Source organism: Lycium barbarum, chromosome 5 (assembly GCF_019175385.1).
Source record: "Lycium barbarum isolate Lr01 chromosome 5, ASM1917538v2, whole genome shotgun sequence".
Taxonomy (NCBI): Eukaryota; Viridiplantae; Streptophyta; class Magnoliopsida; order Solanales; family Solanaceae; genus Lycium; species Lycium barbarum.
The window spans coordinates 58,581,402-58,605,777 of NC_083341.1; the positions used below are offsets into that span (position 1 = coordinate 58,581,402).

The window sequence follows — 24,376 nt, forward strand, 5'->3', positions numbered from 1 at the left end:
GAGTTCATATAAATTAAAACGGAGGAAGTTTTAATAAATAAAAAAATGAAGAAAGTTAATAGATGTTAGCAAGTCTTGCAACGTGAGGCATGCCTTACGTGTCCTGTCTTTATTCTCTTTAACAACGCCACTTGTGTACTTCCTCCTCAGCTTCCCCCAAACCGGAACTCCCCAGCTCCAACAACTATATATATACCTTGCATCATCACAATATTACCTTGCATCTTTTCCAAAGAAGAATATATCATATTTTCCTTGTTCTAATCTCTTCCTCTTTTCAACATCATGAGTAGCTACAACCAAAACCAGGCTCAAGGTGCGCCTTTTTTCTTCTTGATTTAATTTGTTGTTCTCTAGTACTGTTCGTTTGATAAAGATTATAATATGGTCTTACTTTCTTGAATATTTGCAGCAACATACGCACAGCAACAGCCACAGGGTGGTGCTCTTGTTGCTCCACCACCACCGGCTGGTTATCCAACTAGAGATGTACAAGGCGATTCATCTGCTCCAGTCACTACTCAATCCAGAGGTGATGGCTTCTGGAAGGGCTGGTTAGTATTCTCTAAAAAACCCTCTCTCTTTTTTCCATTATTGAAATCTATCTGGTTTATATTGCTAAAAAATAATTACCCCATAGTTGAATTAAAGAAGAATATTTCGTTTGAGCAGTTATAATTTGAAGAAAGTAGCTGTTCAATTGGTCGATTTCTATATTAAATTTTTATTGATCTTAGGTGTAAAGGTCATATAACCAAGTAGCGTTTGGACATGAACATGATATTATTGATTTGGCTCGGGGGTGTAGTTCTTCCCGAATCCTGCTGCTTTGTACTTCGGCTGTCTTAGCTTTATGTTGATTTGAAGTTGAAATTATGATGGGTCATAACTCATAATTATCCTAGCTTAACTTCTAAGTTATTCAAATAAAGATTTGAAATCAATTGTACTTTTTCACATAATCATGAAAACTCACTATTTGTAAGAACCATCAAAACTTTTTTTAACTTAATTTTGTACAACTTTATCAAACGAGCAAATCTACCTAAATTAAAAATTACAAAAGATCAATAGCATCAACTAATTATTTGGGATGTGTTTTATGGAATGGGGAAAGTGGTTGGCAAAGTCGGAGTTGGGTATAGTTACTTTTGTGGTAAAGATAGGGTTTTTTAGCAAAATCTAAAATTACGGTTCAAGTATTAAATTTTAGAAAATTTGAACTTTGAAGTTAAAATTGAATAATAAACAAACATATATTTGAAATCGCATATCCAAACGGCACCGAAGAATATTAGACGATAAAAACAAACTTAAAAGATAAAATTTGTAGGGAAAGAAATTTGTAAGGAAAGACTACATCATCTTTTACATGTGCTTGATTTTTTTCGTATGAGAGTTACAAAAGCTTAAAAGAGTTGCCCGTCTAAAGTCTTTTTTTTTTTTTCCTCCCTCTGTTTCAATTTGTTTAAACTTATTTATTTTTTAGTTCGTGTCAAAATAAATGACCTCTTTTCTAATTTGAAAACAAATTCACTTTATGAATGATTTACAGTCACACAAATTTTCAAGGCTTATTTTGAACCATAAGTTTCAAAAGTCTTCCATCTTTCTTAAATGTCGTGCTCAGTTAAATGGATTAATATAAATTGAAACGAAAGGAGTATTTTTTTATTGGCTAACAAAGGTCTTTTTCTCGAGGAGGACAAAAAAGGAGGATAAGATACGATTCATTTGTTAAATGGGTTAATATAAATTAAAACGGAATGAGTATTTTTTTATTGGCTAACAAAGGTCTTTTTCTCGAGGAGGACAAAAAAGGAGGATAAGATACGATTCTTTTTTTTTTTTTTCTCTGAATAGGATATGATTTGAGTAATTTATTTGCTCTTTCATGTCAACAAAACCAATCTTGTTTTAGGGGCAGAGGGAAAGTAGAATTATTGAATTTTTTTAATTATGAGTCTTACATTGTTTGAGACGTTTCTTGTCTTATAAGTTAATGGATTCAAATTTTATATTTTTGGGTCTACAAAGTTTTATCTACTAAGTTTGTACTTATATGATAAAAAGAAGTCTTGCATAACTAATCTCAAGTTATGTGACGCACAAATAAAAAAATTGAATTATTGGTACTATATTTCTTCAAGTTTCAACTGCCCCCCCAACCCAAAACCAAAACCACCAACCAAAAAAATGGAAGCTTATTGCATAGTCAAAACAAAAATGAAGTTGGACAACTTAGAAGAAATTCGCAATTGTACCCTTGGAATTATACAATCAAAAATATCAAAGTTGATACCATTGTGTGATCGAAAGGCCACAATCCTTCACTATCAATCAACTTTTAGTTTCCATTAGATCCCTTCTTTTTCCGTTTATTGTGATGAATCCTTTTCAAGAATTTTTACAAAGCTTGGATGAAGAAAAGAAGTTTAATAAGGGTATTAAGAAAAGAGAAGTCCCAAGGATCTAAAACCGGAAATTTAAATGTTATACGCAACAAACTACTTCCTTCTTCTTCTTTTTTTTTTTTTTCTCTAAAGCAATTTTTTAGAAATTGAAGATAAATTCTTTTGTGTTAACGTTTTCATTTTGTGCATTGCTGCAGTTGTGCTGCCTTATGTTGCTGCTGCGTCTTGGATGCTTGTTTCTAACAAGTTATGCCAGTTTCCCTCAGTGTGGATTTACTTTTATTCCTTGTAATGATACGTTTTATTAAACATCCCTGTTGCCTTGTGCAAATTTCTTGATGTAAAATTTATTGGGGATTTCATTTTTACATCCCTTTGATGATATTCGTTAAACATACGTTTTGAGATATTGTTATTAATTAATTAATTAATTAATTAATGTTTTTGGTTGTTTGGTGATCAACTTCTTGCCAATTATTTTAATTGTCACGTCATTGTTCTTGTCTAGTATTTTAATTTGACAGATCACATATTGCCACCACTTGATAGCGATTGGTTAGGCCAAGTTGGCCAATTGGTCAAATGAAAATGCGTCACGCATATTCTATGCTTAAATTAATCAACTTATATTGATGGTGATTATTTTTAGGGGTCGTTTGGTTAGGCATATTTAGGGTAGTTTGATTGGAAGGATTAAAAAAATAATACAAGTATTTTACATGAGACAATATCAGGTTTGGTTATAGGCATTTGAATAATCTATACATATAATAAAGCTGGACAACAAGAGAGTGATGTGACACTCTCTAAGGCTAGAATTATCATTTATCTTTTTTCTCAATTTTTTCTCTTTCTTTTGCTCTAAAAAAGTCTGCAAAATATATTAAAGATATCTTATTTATCTCTCTCCTCTGATTAATACAATTAATTACTTTCCTAAAATTTCTCTTCCTTCCTTCTTTTTCTGCCGTTCCTTTCTTTCAAATCGTCAGAAAATTAAACGTCCCTTATTTATGTGATATTCTAAAAGTCCAACAATCAAGTCATTAATCCCCTATAATTAGCATTTACTTCCTCCATTACCCTGGTTAAACATGATAAAAACTGTTACTGAATTTCACAAAAGACACCCGTTTGATTGCAACTCATTAATTATAGAGATACTGTGACGTTCCAAAACAATTCATAAAATTCCTCTATTTTACTTTTGCCGAATCTTTAACAAATGGAAAACATGCCACTTCGTGATTGTAATGAGGACATGAAAGAACAAACTACACTCGATGATCACCATGAGGAGAAGGAATTCATTGAAGATTGATTATGTTTGGCAATTTTTACTGAAGATTGAAAAACTGTTTAGTGTTGCATGAGGTTAAGGTTTGATCGTTGTAAAGATATTCCTCTCCATGAATATACTGCACAGTGTAAAAAATAAATGAATTATATCTCTTCCTTTAACCCCTCTTTTCCTTACTTACCAGATTTTTCACTCTCATTTTTCTCCAAGCTCTTATCATAATAGTAGTACTTAGATCTATTTAGAGCACTGCACATTATTCTCTTTTTAATCTTCGTTTTAATTTAACTGATTTTCACTTTTCCCAAGTTCTTCACATAATAGTACTTGAAATTTATTTAGAGTAATGAGTATTGCAACATTATTCTCTCTTTATATATTTTGTTTCTTTTTATTTACTTTAAGCACTAGATTTTCATTTATATACCTTATGAAAACAACAATATGATTAATATTAATATGATTGCAGGTTATACGTAAATTTATCTCTATATTTATTGGTTCCTTATATCGAGGACTTGAAAGATAAGCAAGTAATTTGCTTAAGCTGCTTCAGGTTGGTTTTCAATCTTTTACCAAACCGATTTATTATTTGATTTTTCATTGCGTTTGACTTTCGTTTTTTTTTTGATAGGGTTTATGAATTGACATTTCCTTTATAATCGATTCTTCGTGACTAAATGAAACTTTTGTGTGATTTATGTCTACTTACTTTTTTACCGTAGATCGCATGAAAATATAACGTTACCAACGACACTACATATATGAAGAGAGAAGAATTATCAACTAAGTAAGATTGAAGGTGCAAGGCATTTATGTTCTCCACACATCATGTTTCTGCAAATTTTATGATCATCTATCTATATAATTGTTGACATTGGAGAGATGATATTGCACTCTCTAACATCAGATTTGTTTTTTATATTTTACCTTAATTTTCTGCTTTTGCCACCTTTTAAAAGATTTTTGTAACATTTTTAAAAGTTAAAAGTCATCTCATCAATTCTCTACCTAATTGCACCTGTTCACACTATAAAAATCCTAAAAATCAATATTTAAAAGGCTAACTTTACTTTGTAAATATCCAAAATCCTCTCCTAATAATCATCACAGGTAAACCAGAAAATATTCATGGCTTTATAACTTCATTTCTGTGGGACCCTCTCTAAACTGGTTTTCAAGCTGATGCAGTTGATGAGCTGAACATTTTATTGATATTTACTCTTTTATTAAGCGCAGAATTGAGAGGGAGATTGCAGAATAGGAATGGGAAGGAAAAAGAAGAAAAAGAGGAAACAAATGAGAAAGGAAAGAAAAATAGAAGAAGAAATAGGTACTTGGGTTTATTTCTAAAAGTGATAACTTTTTTTAATTTAAGGAAATATGTTGTTCATCTTGTTCTAATTTTTAGAAGATATCAATTAAGAATCATTTGTCTTTAGATTGTGTATCCCAGCAAAAAATGAAGGAAAACAAAAGAGGGCCCGAAATTTCTTATATTTACATAACTTGCTTTTTATTCCATGTATTTGGTGTTTAAATTAAATAAATAAATTTTATTTTACATTGCGTGCTAATAATACTTCCTGAAGGTGTTCCATTTTGTTATTGATCGTAAAAGCACTAATTCATGCTCTGTGATGCAATTCTTTATTCTTTTCGATAGAACACTGTGTGACATTTATCTTCTATGCCCTAACTAAATAATTGAGAAAATTATTAATTAAACAATTAACCATATAAATGTCTCTTTATTCTTTCTGTTTCTATAATAAAAAACTTTAAAATAACACTTTTCTATTTTTGCAGGGTGTGACATTTACCTTTTCTATTTTTGCAGCGTGACATTCGTGACAATCTAAAATAGGAGAAATTACAAAAATATGAAATTGTAACTGTTAAAGAGAAAATACATATACACTCAAACGAAAGAGTATTATGCATGCAAATATATCTATACACATATTCTTATAGGGAGAAAATCAAAGAATAAGTGCGCGAGAAATATTAAAGTAGTCAAATATTTAAACGATAAAGGTAAGAGTTAGAAAGATTTCGTAAAATTAGACATTAAAGGAAACAATGATTCTGTAAATTTGTGTGAAAAAAAATACAATTTTCATAGTAAACATTGTCAAATAAGGTGATATTTTTCTTCCAAAAACGTTTGAATAACTATTTGCATCGAATGTTCTAAAACCGAGCGAAGCGCGGGCAAATTCACTAGTTAACTATATTTTTGATTGTATAGAAAGATTATTTTTTTGTAATTTTTTTTATGTTGTTGGTTGGAGGTTCTAAGTAACTCTTACATAACAGTTAATCCTATTAATCACAACATAACAATTATCCCGACCTTATTAATCGCTAGGAATGTCAATGTCTCATTGAAGATCGACTGAACCGGTTATTAGTTTTTTCTTTTTACAATATAAAATTTTATATTCTGATATATATATATATATATATATATATATAACCATACCGAATATTAATCTAGATTTTATTTTTCTAAAAGAAATGAAAAAATATAAAACCAAAATATACCTACTCTACTAATGTTTATTTGATCTGATATTATAGAACAACCTCACACTCATGACTCACCTATTCTATATTTATTTTGGAAAGCACCACCGGCCAGGGATGTTAGTGTTACGAACCTAAATTTAAAGGAGGCCTCTAAAGCTATTCTGATTAAAAAATTAGACATGTCACTAAAGCTTTTTTCTGATTCCACAAGATAGAAACATAAAACATTGAATACAAGCAGAATATATGCCAGTACGAGTTTTGATCGCGAGGTGACAATTTTTTATTACCTTAAATTCCCTCAACAATCAATTAATTGGGGAAACAATATGGGAATCCTAAATCTTACATAAGATCGTTCATATAATTGCTCGTTAAAAAATGCAAGTCATCCTTTACTTTGTAACTTAACGGGGTAAATTTCGCAGATGATCATGTAACTGTCACTTCTTTTCACAAAAGTCACTTAATTATTTTTTTTAACACAAAAGTCACTAAGTTACTTTTTGGTGTTACTAAACCACTTTTCGGTGAATAATTCATTTTTTACTCTTTTATATATATATATATATATATATTAACAAATTAAAAATTAATTAAAAAGGTTCAACCCAACCCGACCCGAAACTCAAAAGTCATATTAAAAAGTGCACTAAATAAAATAATAGATTTCGGAAACTCAATAAATTAAATAGGCAGTGATAGAATTGAAACTCGAGCCCGTAAAGTTTATATCCTGGATCAATCGAGGGAGGGGAGGGGACCAATGGCTAAAATTATCCAAATAAGAAAGCAAATATTTAGGGTGATTTGATATAGCTTTTTAATGATTCAATTTTGAGGGAACTGATCAGAAAGGAAATGGGTGTAACTGGGAATTTGAGAATTTAGCAATTATAGTTTCAATTGTGATTCTGGTTTTTTTAATGCTTTGAAGAGTAAAGTTTTAGCTTTGCATTTTGTTATATGTTGATTAACTAAGTCAAGATTTTTTGAAGCAATTGTCTGATAACTTAATAACTTATTCTTAGTTTCAATCATTCAGGATATGTAGATTAATATAATATCTTAGTGTATGAGATGAGCTATAAAGTAAATAGAAAAAGTAAAATTTTCCCATTTCTCAAAACCTTGACAAACAGAGTTATCCGGTGACTGTGCTGGTAGGGGTAGAATTAGTCAAAGTACATGTAAATTGGCCCCCACACCACAGTTATAAAAAAATAATCTTTTCATGGACATATAAAACCCTGACATAAATAAGGGAAATGAATCACCTTGAAAGTTGAAAGACTCATAACAGAGGTTTTCAACAGTCCGTTACTTGGTCTTTATTAAGTTATTGCCAGGTCTTGATTGTTGCCCTTTATTATATGACCAGTAAATTTATCCGTGATTTGTGCGGTCATAAAGAACTTCATTAGATTTTCAATTAATTGTTTTACAATATTTAATAAATAAGAAATATTTTTCTTCTTAATCAAACAAGTTGTCATATTGTCCTAGCAATGGAATTCAACTTAAAATAAAGGCGAAAATTCTTCATTTTTAGATAGTATTTATATGTGTCAGGAAACTGTCATTTTACAATGTATAAAAAAAAGAGAAAAATAAATGCAAAGAAAAAAGTAAATAAAAGGAAATATGAATAGTGACATATTTATTAGCCTTGAACACCATCCCGAGGGCGCGCTTGTGAACCAAAAAAATATATAGAAAATTAAAATGTCAAAAATTAATCACCAAACAATCTCTCCACTCACCAAGCAGATCACAACTGCCATATTGGTTCATGTTTCAAACACTTCATACATAAAAACGATTACTCTACTGAATATAAACATGCTAATATATAGAATATGTAAAAATATTGACCAAGCAATGAACTATTTTTGCCGCAGGAGTATAGATGCCTATAATAGGGCATAAGTTTAAGGTTTACTTAGGTACTACTCGACTGTTAACGGTATCAGATTTCGTAGCTATTATAGCCTCTTTGGATAGTTATATGAAGTACTCAAAGCAAACAAAATAAGAAAATAACGACAAAAGCATGCCAGGCCCCGCTCAAGGCGAAGGCCATAAGACAATGGCTTTGGGGCCCCACTTTTTATTAAGTTTTGTGGCTATTTTATTTAAAAAGTTATTGTGACTTATAATATTTTATGTAGTTTCTAAATAAGTAAATTATTTTTTAAAAAATTTAAATATTGTATGTCTAAATTTATGATAAAAATAAGAAAGCTCGACTTTCGAAATTCAAATTGTGTCACATAAATTGAGACAGATGGAGTGGAGTACACAATTTTAAATTTTTATATAATTGTTTTTTGGTCACGTGATTTATTAGCTATATTGTCAGTTGAATTTTTTTTTAGAATAGATTGATTTGAAAAAAATGTTAAACAACTTTGCATTGTTCTTGACGGTTATAAAACAGTAATTAATGACTTCGCATCTAAAAAACTAGTAAAGTAGACTTTAAGTAAAAATATATATCACGATCTTTCCTTTTGTTTTAAAAAAATAAAAAATTAAGGTGTCTTTCTGAAGTTTGGCTTTAGGCCCCCAATCTTGTTGAGACGTCCTGAAGCATGCTATACTCACAGTTGCGTCGACCTCATACCAGAAGATGAGGAGATTGAAAAAAGAAGGGAAAGAGATACTTGGAGTGAAACTTACTGGAAGAAGAGTTACTGAAAGAAGAATATAAGGATTTCAGGGAGGAGTTACAAAATAAAACGTGGCATAACTGGTAGTCTAATTAAAAGAGTTACAAACTGTTACAATGACTTTTATTAGTTAAACTTTTAATATAGAAAAAAATAGGAAATTAGGGATAAGAACCAAAAAGATAAACATGTATTCCTAAATTTTAGCGGCAGTTTTTCATGGAACCTGAATGGAAGAGGTGAAATCGTGGGTGTGGGATACTTTCATATTTTTCTTTTTAATAAATATAATTTTTTTTGTCCTAAAAAAGTGCTACTTGGCCTTTTGTGTTAATAATAATAATAATAATAATAATAATAATAATAGTAATAATAATAATAATAATGGTAATAATGATGATATAATTATAATAATATAATATATAATATCTATAGATATGAAAGTCAAAATACTTAAACTCCAATAATATAATATATAATATCTATAGATATCAAATTCAAAATACTTAAACTCCTTGAGATTTTGGTAAATACAAATTTAATAAGGTAAAGAAAAAGCAGACAAAAACTTGTTTTTTAGTTGCTATAAAGAAGGAGAATACTCCAAATTCGTTTTTTAGTTTTTTATATTTTTCTAAAAAAATTGCTAGCACAAAAAAACGTGCTTTTATTGAGTTTTAAAATTTATCTTTTTAAAAAGCTTTAACCGTGCATGTTTGTGTTTACTGAATTCTTTTTCTCTTTTTCTCCTTTTGTCTTTTATCTTTATTTTTTAAAATAGGAATTTTGTGGCGATGACATTTGTCATCCTAATGTTGTTTTGCTTCTCCTATTATATATAGATAAATATTGATTAATTGGGGAGGTTCTTGATGAAATTCGGAAGATTCAACTAATGACTTTAAGTTGATGTCCTTTTATACTTTTACATAAAATTTTGATCTTGGATCAATATATGAGTTATTATGTCATCTCTGGACTTTAGGTATTTGACATGAAGAGATTTTACTGCTATATCCAAGTTGCAGTATAACGGGTTTTGAGTTTTAGGTCCCTTTTTAATTAATTAATTTTTTATTTATTATATTTTTGTAAACAAAACAGTAAAAAATGAATTATTCAATGTAAAGTGGTTTAGTGACACTAGAAAGTGGTTTAGTAACCTTTGGGTTAGTACATTCAAAGTTAAGTGATTTTTGTGTTAGAAAAGATAGCTAAGTGACTTTTGTGAAAAAAAGTGATAGTTACGTGACCGTGAAATTTACCAAACTTATCATATTATTGGGATTCCATTTTCCAGGGAAATTTAATCCCAAATAAATACTTAGACCAATTTCTTCATGGAACAGAATATTTTGGGTTAACAATTAGGGAGGGGCCGCGCGAACACAGGCCTCCGCTGCCACAAATTATGACGTAGGCTCGACCACTTGGGCCGACCTTAGGTGGGCACCCCTCCAAAGTGCAATGGAGGTCACCAGCCTAGGCCATGAGCCTTATTGATCGCCCATTGACCCTGTCCAGGTAAGTATGTTACCTAGTTAGCTCAGCCCATTACTTATACTGCAGCTTTTGCTTGGCTTTCGTTACCGGCTGCTGTTGTGGTAAAATCACTCAAAATGACATTACTCTCTTTACCTTTCTGTTAAAGAAAATCAATGGAGCATATACTTGAGTCTCTTTGAAAACAAAAGCAAGGTTACTACGCGTCAGGAAGCCGTTCTGCCATTTGCACTGACGATCGTACGGGTGTTAGACTGTACGGTCCTACCTTATCTTTTTTAGGGTTTCTTTATTCATAAGGGCTTTTTTATTGTACTCATGGCCCATAAGGCATACCTATAAATAGAGGACATTCTTCCCCTTTTTGGGGTTAGCTTTTTTCAGATTTCAATATTGTAATAGTCAAATATATAGAAGCTCTCTCTCAAAGATATTGGTCCGGATTTTGTGGTTTCTTCCTTAGCTTTGCTCATCCTTTCAATATATTACTTAATATATATTTTGGCATAAATCATCAATCACAGTACGCATTCATACAGCACTAAAACACATATATATAACTACAAACAAATCCATAGACATTTCATATTAACCAAATAGATTAAAGTTCATCCACATATCCTATACCTCACTTACAAATTTAATTGTTACCGAAATCCAGGGTAAACAGTTTGGCACCCATCGTGGGGCTAGGATAATAGTGGTTTTTTAATCTTTGCTTCTTCCTTCTTTTACCCATCGATTGAAGAATCTGCTAATTTCCGCAAAAAACGGACGAAATGGCAAGCAGCGGACATTCCGGTCATGTGAACAACAACGAGATTGTGGCTGAAAATGAGAACAACAGTGGGTTACGAAACCTACCTGCAGATCCAATCGACCCAAACTCTGTTGACTCGAGAGAAGGCCTTAACCGACAGAATACCGTGAATCAGGAGAATGCCGCCTTTTCGGCCACCGATCCCTTGAAGACTTATAACTCAATTACTTTGTCCCGGGCTCAAGGCCAGAAAACACCGGATACACCGGATGAGATTAACTTACGTTTAATATTTGAAATTGTTACAGGAACAGGGGACTGCCATAGCTGAACAGGGAATTGCTATAGCTCAGCTTCAGAGCAAAAACGACAAGACAACTCCGGTAAGGTCAAAAGGGGTCACCGAACCAAGGAGGGACGAAGCACGGATAGTCGAAAGCAATGGATCCAGAGCTGGTTCGTCTACCGAAGTTCTAAAGATGCTCGAGACCTTGGCAAAACGGGTCGATTCAACGGAGAAGAGGGTGGAAACGTATAACTCTCGGGTGGATCCTGGGAGCTCCACCGATTTTGAAAGGGCCGGATTCAAAGAGGTACATTCAAAGGCCTTTCCCTCCTACTGCGGCTCCGAAGTTAATCCCGAAGAGGTTCAAGATGCCGGATATCCCGAAATACGATGGTACAACAGACCCGCAGGAACACGTGACTTTGTACACCTGTGCTATAATAGGCAATGATGTCGAAGAGGATGAAATTGAGTCCGTGTTGTTGAAAAAATTTGGGGAAACATTATCGAAAGGAGCGTTGACTTGGTATGACCATCTGCCCTAGCATTCGATCACTTCCTTCGAAATTCTCGCAGACGCGTTCATCAAAGCCCATGCTGGGGCCAAAAAGGTGCAAGCCCGGAAGACGGACATTTTCCGAAGAGCCCAAAGGGACGATGAGTTGTTATGAGAATTTGTGAACCGCTTCTAAAGGGAACGGATAGAGCTCCTTCCGGTTCCGGAAGAATGGGCTGCACAAGCTTTCACCAAAGGGCTTAACCCTCGGAGCTCGACTGCTTCGTTAAAACTGAAGGAAAACTTGTTGGAGTATGAGACTGTAACCTGGGCAGATGTTCATAACAGATACGAATCAAAGATTCAGGTAGAGGATGACCAGCTCAAACTTCCTCCGGGACCTATAAATATGAGAAAAAGCTCTGAGAGGTCAAGGAAAAATTACGAGCCGGAGATGCGACCATCGAGGGAAAGGTACTGGCCATACTCTCATTCGGAAAAATCGAGCTTCAGGTCGAAAAAATCAAGGGTCGGTCCCAGTCACTTCTCGGGTAGGGGCGATAAGCCCGTCAAACAGTCGAGGCCTATCATTTAGAAGTGATGCCGGGAGTTCGGCTAGCAATAAAGACGTACCGAGGATATCGCAATACAACTTCAACATCAACACCTTGGACCTCATCTCAGCTATCGGTCGTATCACGGAGGCTAGATGACCAAGGCCATTGAGGTCAGACTCGGGTCAACGAGACCCAAACGTGGTGTGTGAATATCATGAGACCTATGGGCACAGTACTGAAGACTGTCGTCAATTAAGAGAGAAAGTGACTCGTTTATTGAAGAATGGCCACCTTCGAGAAATCCTGAGTGAACGAGCCAAAAACCATTGCAAAGAAAGGGAGAGTCACAAACGAGCCGAGCCGGTGGAACATCAACATGTAATCAATATGATAATTGGGGGAACGGATGCTCCACGAGGGCCGGTGATGAAACGACCAAAGGTTTCAATTGTACGAGAGAAGCACAACCGAGACTATGTACGCGAGGGTTCCATCTCCTTCAGTAACGAGGATGCAGAAGGCATCATTCAACCGCACAATGATGCATTGGTAATTTCTATCCTTATTTTCAAATCACAAGTTAAACATATTTTGATTGACCCAGGTAGTTCGGCCAATATCATCCGGTGGAGAGTGGTAGAACAACTGAGGTTACTCGACCAGATTGTACCGGTAGCCCGAGTACTCAGCGGGTTCAATATGGCAAGCGAAACCACGAAGGGTGAAATTTCTTTGCCGGTCAACATTGATGGAACCATACAGTAGACGGTATTCTACGTCATCGAGGGAGATATGAAGTATAATGCTTTGCTCGGCAAACCATGGATTTATAGCATGAGAGCGATACCATCAACACTACACTAGTTGCTGAAGTTCCTGACTCCATAGGGGATAAAAACTATTCGAGGCGAACAACCCACAGCAAGGGAAATGTTCGCGATCGAGGAAGCACCCCTTTTTCCAAAAAATCGGGATCAAAGAGATGATGAATCAATTGGAGGCAAGGACACCAAATAGCAATTAAAGAATACAGGTTCGAAAGCGGAGCTGAAGGGATCGGACTCGGCTGGTGAAGAAGATGATTTCGGCGTGCCTAGATCGTTTGTATTACTGGATGACTCGGATGCAACCAAATCTACCGTGGAGGAGCTGGAGCAAGTCATCTTGTTCGAACATCTACAGGATAGAAAGGTATACCTGGGCACGGGGTTAACCTCGGAGCTCAGGAACAAGTTAATTAAATTTCTTCAAGCTAATGCCGATTGTTTTGCATGGTCTCATATAGACATGACAGGTGTGCCACCAGAAGTCACGACTCATAAGCTCAGCCTCGATAAGAAATTTCCCCCGGTGAAGTAGAAAAGGAGACCAATGGCCGAGCCAAAACATGCCTTCGTAAAAGATGAGGTAACAAAACTTTTGAAAATAGGCTCTATCCGGGAGGTAAAATACCCGGACTGGCTAGCTAATGTAGTGGTGGTGCCAAAGAAAGGTAATAAATTTAAAATGTGTGTTGACTATAGGGATCTGAACAAAGCATGCCCGACGGATTCGTTTTCGATGCTTCACATCGATTGAATGATCGATTCAACGGCTAGGCATGAGATGTTAAGTTTTCTCGATACTTACTCTGGATACAATCAAATCCGGATGCACCCGAAGGACCAAGAGAAAACCTCCTTTATTACCCGATACGGGACTTACTGTTATAATGTCATGCCATTCGGGTTAAAAAATGCCGGGGCAACTTACCAACGCCTAGTTAATGGAATGTTCGAAGAACAGATAGAGAAAACAATGGAAGTTTATATTGATGACATGCTAGTCAAGTCCCTGGAAACATAGGACCATTTAAAATATTTGCAGGATACCTTTGATGTATTTCGCAAATACAACATGAAGCTTAACCTAGAGAAATGTGCCTTCGGTGTCCGATCAGGTAAATTTTTGAGCTTCATTGTATCGAACCGCGGAATTGAAATTAACCCGGACAAGATCAAAGTAATTGAGGCTATTAAGGTGGTGAACAACGTCAAGGCCGTGTAGAGGCTCATCGGAAGGATAGCAGTACTGAGTCGTTTCATTTCGAGGTCTTCGGATAAAAGTCACCATTTCTTCTCACTACTGAGAAAGAAGAATGACTTCGTCTGGACACTGGAATGTCAAAAGGCTTTACAGGAATTAAAAAGGTAATTATCGAGCCCGCCCCTGTTGCACACACCGAAGGCAGACGAACAGTTGTTTCTGTACCTTGCCGTGTCCGAGGTAGCGGTAAGCGGTGTTTTGGTCCGAGAAGAAGCAGGTACGCAATTCTCAATATATTATGTGAGTAGGACTTTAGGGGATGCGGAGACTCGTTATCCACACCTTGAAAAGTTAGCCTTGGCATTGGTAAGTGCGTCAAGAAAGCTAAAACCTTACTTTTAATGCCATCCGATATGTGTAGTAACTACTTGCCCACTAAAAAATGTCATGCATAAACCGGAGTTATCAGGTAGATTGACCAAATGGGCCGTAGAGATTAGCGGATATGATATCGAGTATAAGCCTAGAACAACTATTAAATCTCAAATCTTAGCCGATTTTGAGACAGACTTTACCCCCGCCATGATTCTCGAGGTCGAGAATGAACTTTTGCTAACCTAGGGAAAGGCTTCAGGTATCTAGTCTCTACACACAGATGGGGCTTCGAACCTGAACGGTTCCGGGTTGGGCATTGTTCTTAAGACCCCCCCCCCCCGGGTGATGCCATTAGACTAAAATTGACTGAAAATGAAGCCGAGTATGAGGCTATAATTGCAGGTTTGGAATTGGCTCGGAGTCTGGGAGCTGAAATAATCGAAGCAAAATGCGACTCTATCTTGGTCGTGAACCAGGTGAATGGCGTCTTCGAGGTAAAGGATGAGCGTATGCAAATATATTTAGAGAAAACTCAGGTGATACTACACCGGTTTAAAGAATGGACCATGCAACATATACCCAGGGAGAAGATTAACGAAGCCGATGCATTGGCCAATTTGGGCTCTTTAGTCGAAGCGGAGGAAATCAACTCGGTACCATAGTGCAATTGATGAATTCGACGGTCGAAAACGGGCAGGCAGAGATAAACACAATGGGTCTAACTTGGGATTGGCGCAACAAATACATCGACTACTTGCAAGATGGGAAGCTCCCGAGTGACCCAAAAGAATCACGAATCACTCCAGACCAAAGCAACTCGGTTCTGCTTAATAGACGACCAATTGTATCGACGTTCTTTCTTCAGACCTCTGGCCAAGTGTTTCGGTCCCGGAGAAACAGATTATGTGATGAGAGAGGTCCACGAGGGGGCCTGCTGTAATCATTCCGGTGCAGAAGCGTTGGTTCGAAAAATTATCAGGGACGGTTACTACTAAAATCGGATGGAGGAGGATGTGAAAATTTTTGTCCGGAAATGAGACGGGTGTCAAAGGCCTGCCCCGATGATTCATCAACCCGGGGAGTTGCTACACTCGGTGATATCACCTTGGCCGTTCATGAAGTGGGGAATGGACATCGTCGGTCCTCTGCCATGGGCACCAGGTAAGACTCGTTTCATTCTGTTTATGACTGAGTACTTCTCAAAATGGGTTGAAGTGCAGACCTTCGAAAATATTAGAGAAAAGGAGGTTATTAACTTCATATGGGACCATATTATCTGTCGTTTTGGCATCCCAACTGAAATAACTTGTGATAACGGCCCTCAGTTCGTTGGCAGCAAGGTCAATACTTTCCTCGAAGGGTTGAAGATCAAGAAGATAGTATCGACTCCGTATCACCCGAGTGCAAATGGACAAGCGAAATCCACGAACAAAATAATAATTCAAAATCTAAGGAAAAGACTTAAAACATCGAAACATAGATGGAGGGAAGTGCTGCCGGAGGTATTATAGGCTTACAGAACTACGTCAAACTCGAGCACGGGAGAAACACCTTTCTCGTTGGTTTACGGGGCCGAAGCTCTGATTCCTGTAGAAGTTGGCAAATCGAGCCTCCGGTTAAAATACGTCACCAGCGGGACAAACGACGAGGCTATAGCCTAAAACTCGACCTGGCGGACAAACTACGCGAAAATGCGCTGATCCGTTTAGCGGCTAAAAAAAAAAGAATGGAGAGATACTATAACCGGAGGGCCAATCTTCGACATTTCCGAGTTGGGGACTTGGTACTTCAGAAAGTTACTTTGAATACCAAGAATCCCAATGACGGAAAGTTGGGTTCGAACTGGGAAGGGCCGTATAAGATAACCGGAGTAACGGGCAAAGGATCGTACCAACTGGAATCCATGGACGGACAACGGTTGCGCAATAACTGCAATGTGGCTTATTTGAAGAAATATTATTGCTAAGGTATGGATGCCTACCCTTGTGATCATCTTTTATTAACCTATCCTTTTTTACAGAAATGGTACCGAAACAAGCCCGAGAGAATGGAGTTAGGTCTGAAAACACGTGTTGCACTCTTTTCCTTAGTACGGTTTTGTCCCGAAGTGGGTAATGAGGCAACAAGTACAACGTGCTGCTTTATGAAAACAAGGCAAAGTACCCGGAAACGGAGGGTCTGCCCCTCGAGTGGGGACTTAATAGTGCTTACCTGATCATGCTGCTTGGATAAACACTAGGGGACTATCATACCCACATCGAGGCCTATCCCGGAAAGGCAGAATGAGTTTAACTCACCAAAGCAGATGAAGAAACACTATTAAGTGCTATCCCGGAAAGGTCTTCGAAATTTTATGTCTCTTATTCTTGTGTAAACCCGGACCTTCTGTGTTAGGATTCGATGTAAGGACCAAACGATAAAAAATGAATCGTGTCCAGTTAGTATTTGCTACGGTAAAAACAGAAGGAAACGGATAAAATCCTCATTTTATGTACGTACAAACACTGGCTATATAAAAAAGCGTTATGAAAGCATACGTCTCGGACACGTCTGTGTATTAAATACCCTATACCGGGAATCATTATCAAAATTTGGCAAAGGCAGCAAGGTCGAAATGAACCGAGCCCAAAATCTTTTAACACACTCGAGTGGGGATTACGGTCTCGAAACTTGACAAAGGCAGGGATTCAGGTATCCGAACCTAATCTATTATAAGTAAATGGTCGGAAAAAGGTTCAAACAATTTAAAAACCTCGACCCAAAATGCCCAATGTGATTCAGAGAAGTCTGAGTTCACGAAGTATAAATAAGCCCATCGGGCAAACCATTCGATAAAATTCTCGGTCAAAAACCTACCGAACGAAATAAAACCCAATACTCAATCAGTTAAGACAGCCGCAATTCAAAAAAAAGAGGTAACTCCAAACCTTTGATTATTCCTTACGGGACAAATGTTTAAGGCAAATGTCATAATGTTCATTCGGATAAAAGAATGAAGAAAACAACAACCAAAAGGGAAATATGCATTTCATATATAAACTAAGGATTTACACTTAGTCTTTCCACACAAGTCAAAAAAACAAAACGAAGGCTCATACAGGCCCTAATCTACCCGGTATGGTTGGAACCGGAGTTCTCGAAAATCGTTTACTCGGAGTCTTCAGAATCGGCATCAAAGGCTTTCTTGGCCCTCTCTTTGACTTCTTTGGCTTTGAGTATCCGGGCCTGGAGGTCCCTTAGCCCCTTTTCAGCCTGTTCAAGGTTAACCCTCCAGGATTTCCACCGCTCATACTCGATCAGAATCGTAGAACGAGCCTCGGCAGTCTCCATGTCTTTAAGAGACACTTCTAGGTCGGCCTCGAATTTTTTCAATTTAGCCTTTAGTTCGGATCTCACTTCAAGAAGAGCTATTCGAATTTGATTAGCCGATTCAAACTCAGCCTGAAGCACATAATTAGCCTCAGTAGCTTCCTCGAGCTTGGTCTTAAGCACATCACTGATCCGATCTAGAGTCTCGGCTTTCTCCTCGGCCACTTTCAATTTCTCCTTATCATTGGCGCTCTCGGATTCAAGCTGTTGATGCCTTTCTGCCATCCTCACGGCATCAGCCTTGACCGAGTCAAGGTTACTCCGAAGTTGGGAAATAGTGTAGTAAAATTGGCATTGTCTCGGTTAAGACTGACATTATCCGCCTCAAGGAGCCGGTTCTTTTCAATCATATCGGCTAACTTGGCCTTTAAGCGAAGGTTTTCGATCTTTGCCGCTTCGATCTCGGATTGAAGGTTGGGGAGAGCAGCGGCCCGGCTCAGCTGTTCTTTTTTCTCCTGCAGGAGGAGTTGAAACTTCTCCGTTTCTCGGCCCTGGGCATCCAGCTGGCCCTTTAAGTCATCAACCTCATGTTGGGCACGGACAAAGCCCTCATTAACGAGCACAATACTTTGCAGAAGAAGAAAAAAATCGAGTTAAGAAATTGAATAAACAAGAGTTGAAAATTGCACATCATTATTATGGAAAGACGAGCATAAAGTTTACCCGGTTGCCTGCATGCATGCCTTCGTTTATAAGGCACTGCCAAGGAACCCCGACCATTTTTCTCTTATCCGAATCCGAAATAAGAGGCCTTAGATAACTTGCAACCTCCACAGGCCGGGATAAAAAACTACAATCCTCGGGGACGGTGATCACGGCCGACCTCGTCCTTCTCGGTTCTACACTAAGGGCCGGGAAAATACCTACAAGAGAGTCCCTCGCTCCCGTTTCAGTGGACTGGCTAGCGGCCCTCGTGGCTCGAGGAATAGGAAGATGTCCAAACCCAACAGCTTTCTCGGTTGGAGGAGGGATATCCGAGAACATGTCATCCAGGTTATCAGACCTTGATGCAGGAGTAGGAGAAACGGAACGGCTCTAGCAGCCTCGGTAGATGCAGGTGCCTCAGATGTAGTAGCTTGGTCGCCATCGGGCAGTGAACTGGTAACCATTATAGCCTCGTTGTCCGGGGCTGATTCAGCCCTTTTGATCAGCCTCAGTGTACGAAGACGGGCCAGATCTTCTATGCCTCTTCACCAAGGGTACCGCTTCGGGAGAAGGATAACCTGAAATTTCGATAAATTCAATGGACCTTAGAGAAATCAGAAAAAAAACATCTTTTTCCCCACCTGTGTTCGGGGTCGGAATGGCAGTTCCTTCCTTCGCTGTAGACGAGGGCGGAATTGTAGTTTCTTCCTCCGGAATAGAGGCGACGAAGGGGCCCGCACCAACCCTTCGAATAAAAATATCTGACTCGGATTCATCCCTCAGGGTCCGAACATCACTTCTCGGCCTCTTCTTTTGTTTCTGCCCTTTGGCCGATGGTTTTCTTTGCCTTTTTCCGGCTGCAGTAATGAGCCGGGATGATCCTGCCGTATCTAATTCAGAAGCCGGTGTGGCAGGCTCGGAAATTGGTTCAGGTCGTGGCTCCATAGATCCCTTGGGCAAGCCTAAATGCCAAAGGAGTTATAGAAAGAAAAAGCAAAACGGGAGGACGTAATAAGTACCAAATCAAGGGGGAGATTACCATGATTTTGGGCAACCCACCGGCCACGGGACAGGTCCGCCCATGTCCGTTCACCGTGAAGGTGTTGGCTAATGATTGCTTCGACCCATTCGGGTAGGTTCCGAACAGCTGAAGGTATCCATGCCTCGGCTAAAAAAAAATTCACATATGCATGTAAGAGAGCAAATTTGGACAAAGTATAGAGGAAAGACAACTATAGATGGAAGACAACTGAGAAACTTACGTCTATTATTCTACTTTTCTGTAAAGGGCATGTGATCAGCCGGAATAATGTATGTGGTCCTTACCCGGACATAACATTCCAACCATCCGCGATCTCTATCCTCGTCGAGTTTGGAAAGAATCGGGTTCCGGCCTCGTTTGGCGACCTTTATCACGCCCCCTCGGAAGATTCTCGGATAATACAACTGGATGAAGTGTGCTAACGTGAATTCCTTTTTGGCATTATTGGCCAGTAGACGGAGGCAGGCCACGATCCTCCAGATAACCGACCCAATTTTGGCCAAGGTCACGTTATATGTCCGGCACATTTCAAGGATGACCGGATCAATCGGAGGAACGAGCTTCAGTGTGAATGGATAGGTGTAAAGAAACAGTAACCCTTCCCTATGATCGGTGATGGACGCATCAGGATCGGGGGTGAACACCTTTACCGGACGATCGTCCCATCCGCATTCGGCCCGGACTCGGGGGAGGAGGTCCTCTGTAATAGACGAAGGGTATCGCCTAACGTCAAAACCCCTATCCGCGATTAAAGATGGCTTCTCAACGTCAAATTTATGGTTGTAATTGGGTCTGGACGGTATTATGTCCAGAGCAGTCGGTTCCACAAATGTCTTACCTTTGGGTTTTGAAACAGGCTCGGCTCCTGGAGAAGAAACTGAGGGAACGTGCTAGGAAGCAGAATCAGTGTTGGCTGACATTTTAAAGATGAAAGAGTGGGTATGAAAATTTGAGGATTTGAAGAGGCAGATGAAAGTTTCAAGACAAGAACGAAACAATGAAAGAGGAATATTAGAAGGATTAGAGATTCAATTTGAACCTTGATGCAAAAAACCTTGAAGATTCAAAGCAAATGAAGAAATTAACAAAGAGGCTTATGATCAAAGAGTTAAGAAGTAAAAGGTAGAGAATGAGAAGTGAAAATGTAAAGTGAAAAAATGAGCAGCTTAAGGCCTTATATAGACGGTCTACTGTAGCGGTTACAGAGAACGACCAATCGAGAGGCGACACGTGTTCCAGAATTAATGGGACGTGATTTGAAGTGACGTGGGTTAAGGCTGTTTCCGAGGCCGACCACTCAGAGCGAGACACGTGGCCGAAGTCAGAAGGACGTGACATAACGGTTCCCGCTAAATTTGAAGATAAGAACGAGCTTGTGGAACTACCGGTTTTGGGACTTATCCACAATTAAGAAAAGATCAATTAATTTAACCCTCTTAATTCATGGTCAACTCAAGATTAATTAGCCAAACAATCATGCCTAATTAAGCAGAGGGACTTTAATTGCGAACGTAGCCTCAAATTGACCTTGACCTGTGCAATAGGCTATTTCAATTGTGGCCATATTCGGCTTGATTAAACAAATAAAAACTAATTGCATTTATGACCTAATTGAACTTCAACCATGAATTTGATTGTTTCAATCATGGCAAAAATTAAACTTAATTGAACAATCAAGGGCTAGTTTTTGCAATAATGGCCTTAATTGGCTTAAAACATAGAATTGGTTTTCAATTAAGGCCAAAATTGATAATACTTGATCATTTATATAGCCACTACTAGCCTCATAACGAGCAATTTATGGAATTAACCATAATTAAATGTCACGACCCGACTAAAGGGCCATGACGAGTACCCGAAGCTAACTACCGAGCACCACTCATTACGCTAATCATCATACCCATCCTGGACACATATAATCTCCAAGGCAATACATAAATATACATAATCCCTCACAGCTGCAAAAATGATATACAAAAATATACACTGACGTATTCATGAGACAACTACTGCCCACGCATACGTATCTACGAGCCTCTACTAGAGTACTGAGACATAAGGATGGGACAGGACCTCGTCGTGCCCAAATATGTACACAAAAGAATGTATCAACAAATGGCACCTCCGGAATAGTGGAGTGCTTCTGTGAATCTGCCGAATAGCTCCTAAGAATCTGGGCCGCCTCCCTGTCTACCTGTTGGCATGAACACAGCGTCCATAGAAAGAAAAGGACGTCAGTACGAATAATGTACTGAGTATGTAAGGCATACACAATAACATGATAAAGAGATGCAAGAATATAAGATAAAGGGGTAACCTGTAACTGATTGCCTCTTAAGGCGGAGTCATGCATGCTAACTCATATAATAAACAACATCATATCATGTAAACATATGTATGTAACGGCCTGACCATATAGGTGTGGTGTGATCATCATTAGCCCGCATCCGGTCCTCCCACGTCCGGGGTAAACATCTCATGTCGTCCACTAGTGGTGTCTGCCCATGCTATCTAGACATGGTGTATATGCCGCCCGCCTTAGCGGTGCCTGCCCGGCCATGTAGGAACGGTGTAATCTCATCATTATATACTTATCATAAAGCATGCATAAAACTCAAGTAGAAACTACGACTCTATCGGGGTGACGTAAGGTCGAGAACCCCCGATTCCATTATGGAGTAGTCATGATCATCATGTCCCACCTTAAAGGAACTAGCGTCATAAGGTGAGTCTAACAACAATGAATAACATCAAGGAATCATAAGACTATCATATTATAAGCTTTAGAGTCTCTAGACGTAAATGCGTCATCGTCATTATCATATTCATGGCACGTCTTTTATCTTTATCTCATGGGAAGCTCTTAACAATCATAGACTCATCATTTCTGGAATGTAAGAGAGTCATGGAAATACAAAGGAAATTATGCCTTAGAAGAGAAAGGACTATCCTTACATACCTCTTTGTCTCTTTAACTCTATCGACTAAATGGTTCCCTTAGAAGCCGACAATTCTACATTCAACAGAATTCGTGCTAAGATTAGATAATCGATAATATACTTAAGCTTAAGCTAAAACGACTAAAAGCTAATAAAATTGGGCAGCATTTCCTTTGTTTCTACAACTTTTTCCATACAATATAACAACTCCCAAACATCAATAACAACATCCACAATATCATGATCAATAGGCTTGTTTAGCCAGATATTATTCAATTCTCACAATTCCCTCTTCCAGTCACCCCTAACCATGGTCACCACCCAACCTCGTATTCATTCATATATAATTATTCTTCCACATTTTTAATGTCATTCATAATAAGATTATACCATAACATGTCAAGAACTATGATTCAAATCAAATTACCATTCAAGAATTTCACTATTCTCATATTTGTACTCCATGTTCTTCTTTCTTCCATAATCCAAGCCTTTCAACCATTCAATACTCTTAATAGCATGAAATGAACACAAAAATCACCTTTGATTGTGTAGGAATGGGTTTTGGATGGAAATGCTTCAATTGGAGAAAACCCTAACTTCAATTCCAAAGAGATTTCTAGCTTCTCTCAACCCTAGTTAGCATTCTTACACTTCATTCTACTAGTTTTTGGTATTTGATCTTTGATTTCCCTTGAATTTATGTAAATGAAGTGTGTTGAATATTCTAGAGGTTTTGAGAGGAGTGGAGGAAATGATAAATAAAACCTTGGGGTCATCTTTTTATAAAAATTAAAAGCTGCCCGACGGGAATTATACGGACCCTTATACGGTCCGTATAATTTTATACGGTCCATATAAGTGACCGTATAACTCCATCAGTGATGTCCCTTCACTGTAATAGTTATACGGACCATTATACGGATCGTATAAATGGTCATATAATCCACCTTCTCTCCGAACTTGTTCTCGTCGTTTCTTTGATCTACAATGCTTATGAAACCTTTTTAGCACTTGTTTAACACTTCATTAATAATCTAAGGAGCGTTATAACTCTTTCTCAAGACATTATTACATCAACATTAGCTCGGTACTTTGCAAAATCCTTCCAAAACACGACTTATACCTTGCCTCCCTCAACGAACTTTCTTCTCTTGCCCCAAATGTCTTTGGAATCTTAATTAGAGTCGCCGAGTATCCTTTCTTACTTGTAGGGATATCATATTCATCTCACCCTGCGTTAGTCTATCTACCACATGACGACATGAAGTTTTCCGAGGTGTAACATTAAATACCCAATTAATTATGACGAATGCCGAATTAAGAATTGAGGGGTAAAATGATTAATTCATTTAATTAATCAGATTCCTTGAATTAAACAGGGTAAAATATTTTCCAATTGATTTATGATAATTCAAAAAATAAATAAATAATTATTTTAAACTATTTCCTTGATTAAAT

General features: G+C 37.6%; 1 protein-coding gene and 1 non-coding gene across 2 annotated transcripts; one reads left to right on the forward strand and one right to left on the reverse strand.

Annotated features, from left to right (window-relative positions):
• The first annotated feature begins 156 nt into the window (after positions 1 to 156).
• LOC132640871 (protein CYSTEINE-RICH TRANSMEMBRANE MODULE 4-like) lies at positions 157 to 2,877 on the forward strand. Its single transcript, XM_060357672.1, has 3 exons — positions 157 to 316; positions 413 to 554; positions 2,612 to 2,877. The coding sequence occupies exons 1-3, from the start codon at positions 286 to 288 to the stop codon at positions 2,655 to 2,657; spliced, it is 219 nt and encodes a 72-aa protein (XP_060213655.1). The 5' UTR covers positions 157 to 285; the 3' UTR covers positions 2,658 to 2,877.
• A 7,412-nt stretch (positions 2,878 to 10,289) lies between these two features.
• LOC132642937 (U1 spliceosomal RNA) lies at positions 10,290 to 10,450 on the reverse strand. Its single transcript, XR_009583414.1, has one exon. It is a non-coding gene; the product is annotated as a U1 spliceosomal RNA (small nuclear RNA).
• Positions 10,451 to 24,376: the final 13,926 nt, after the last annotated feature.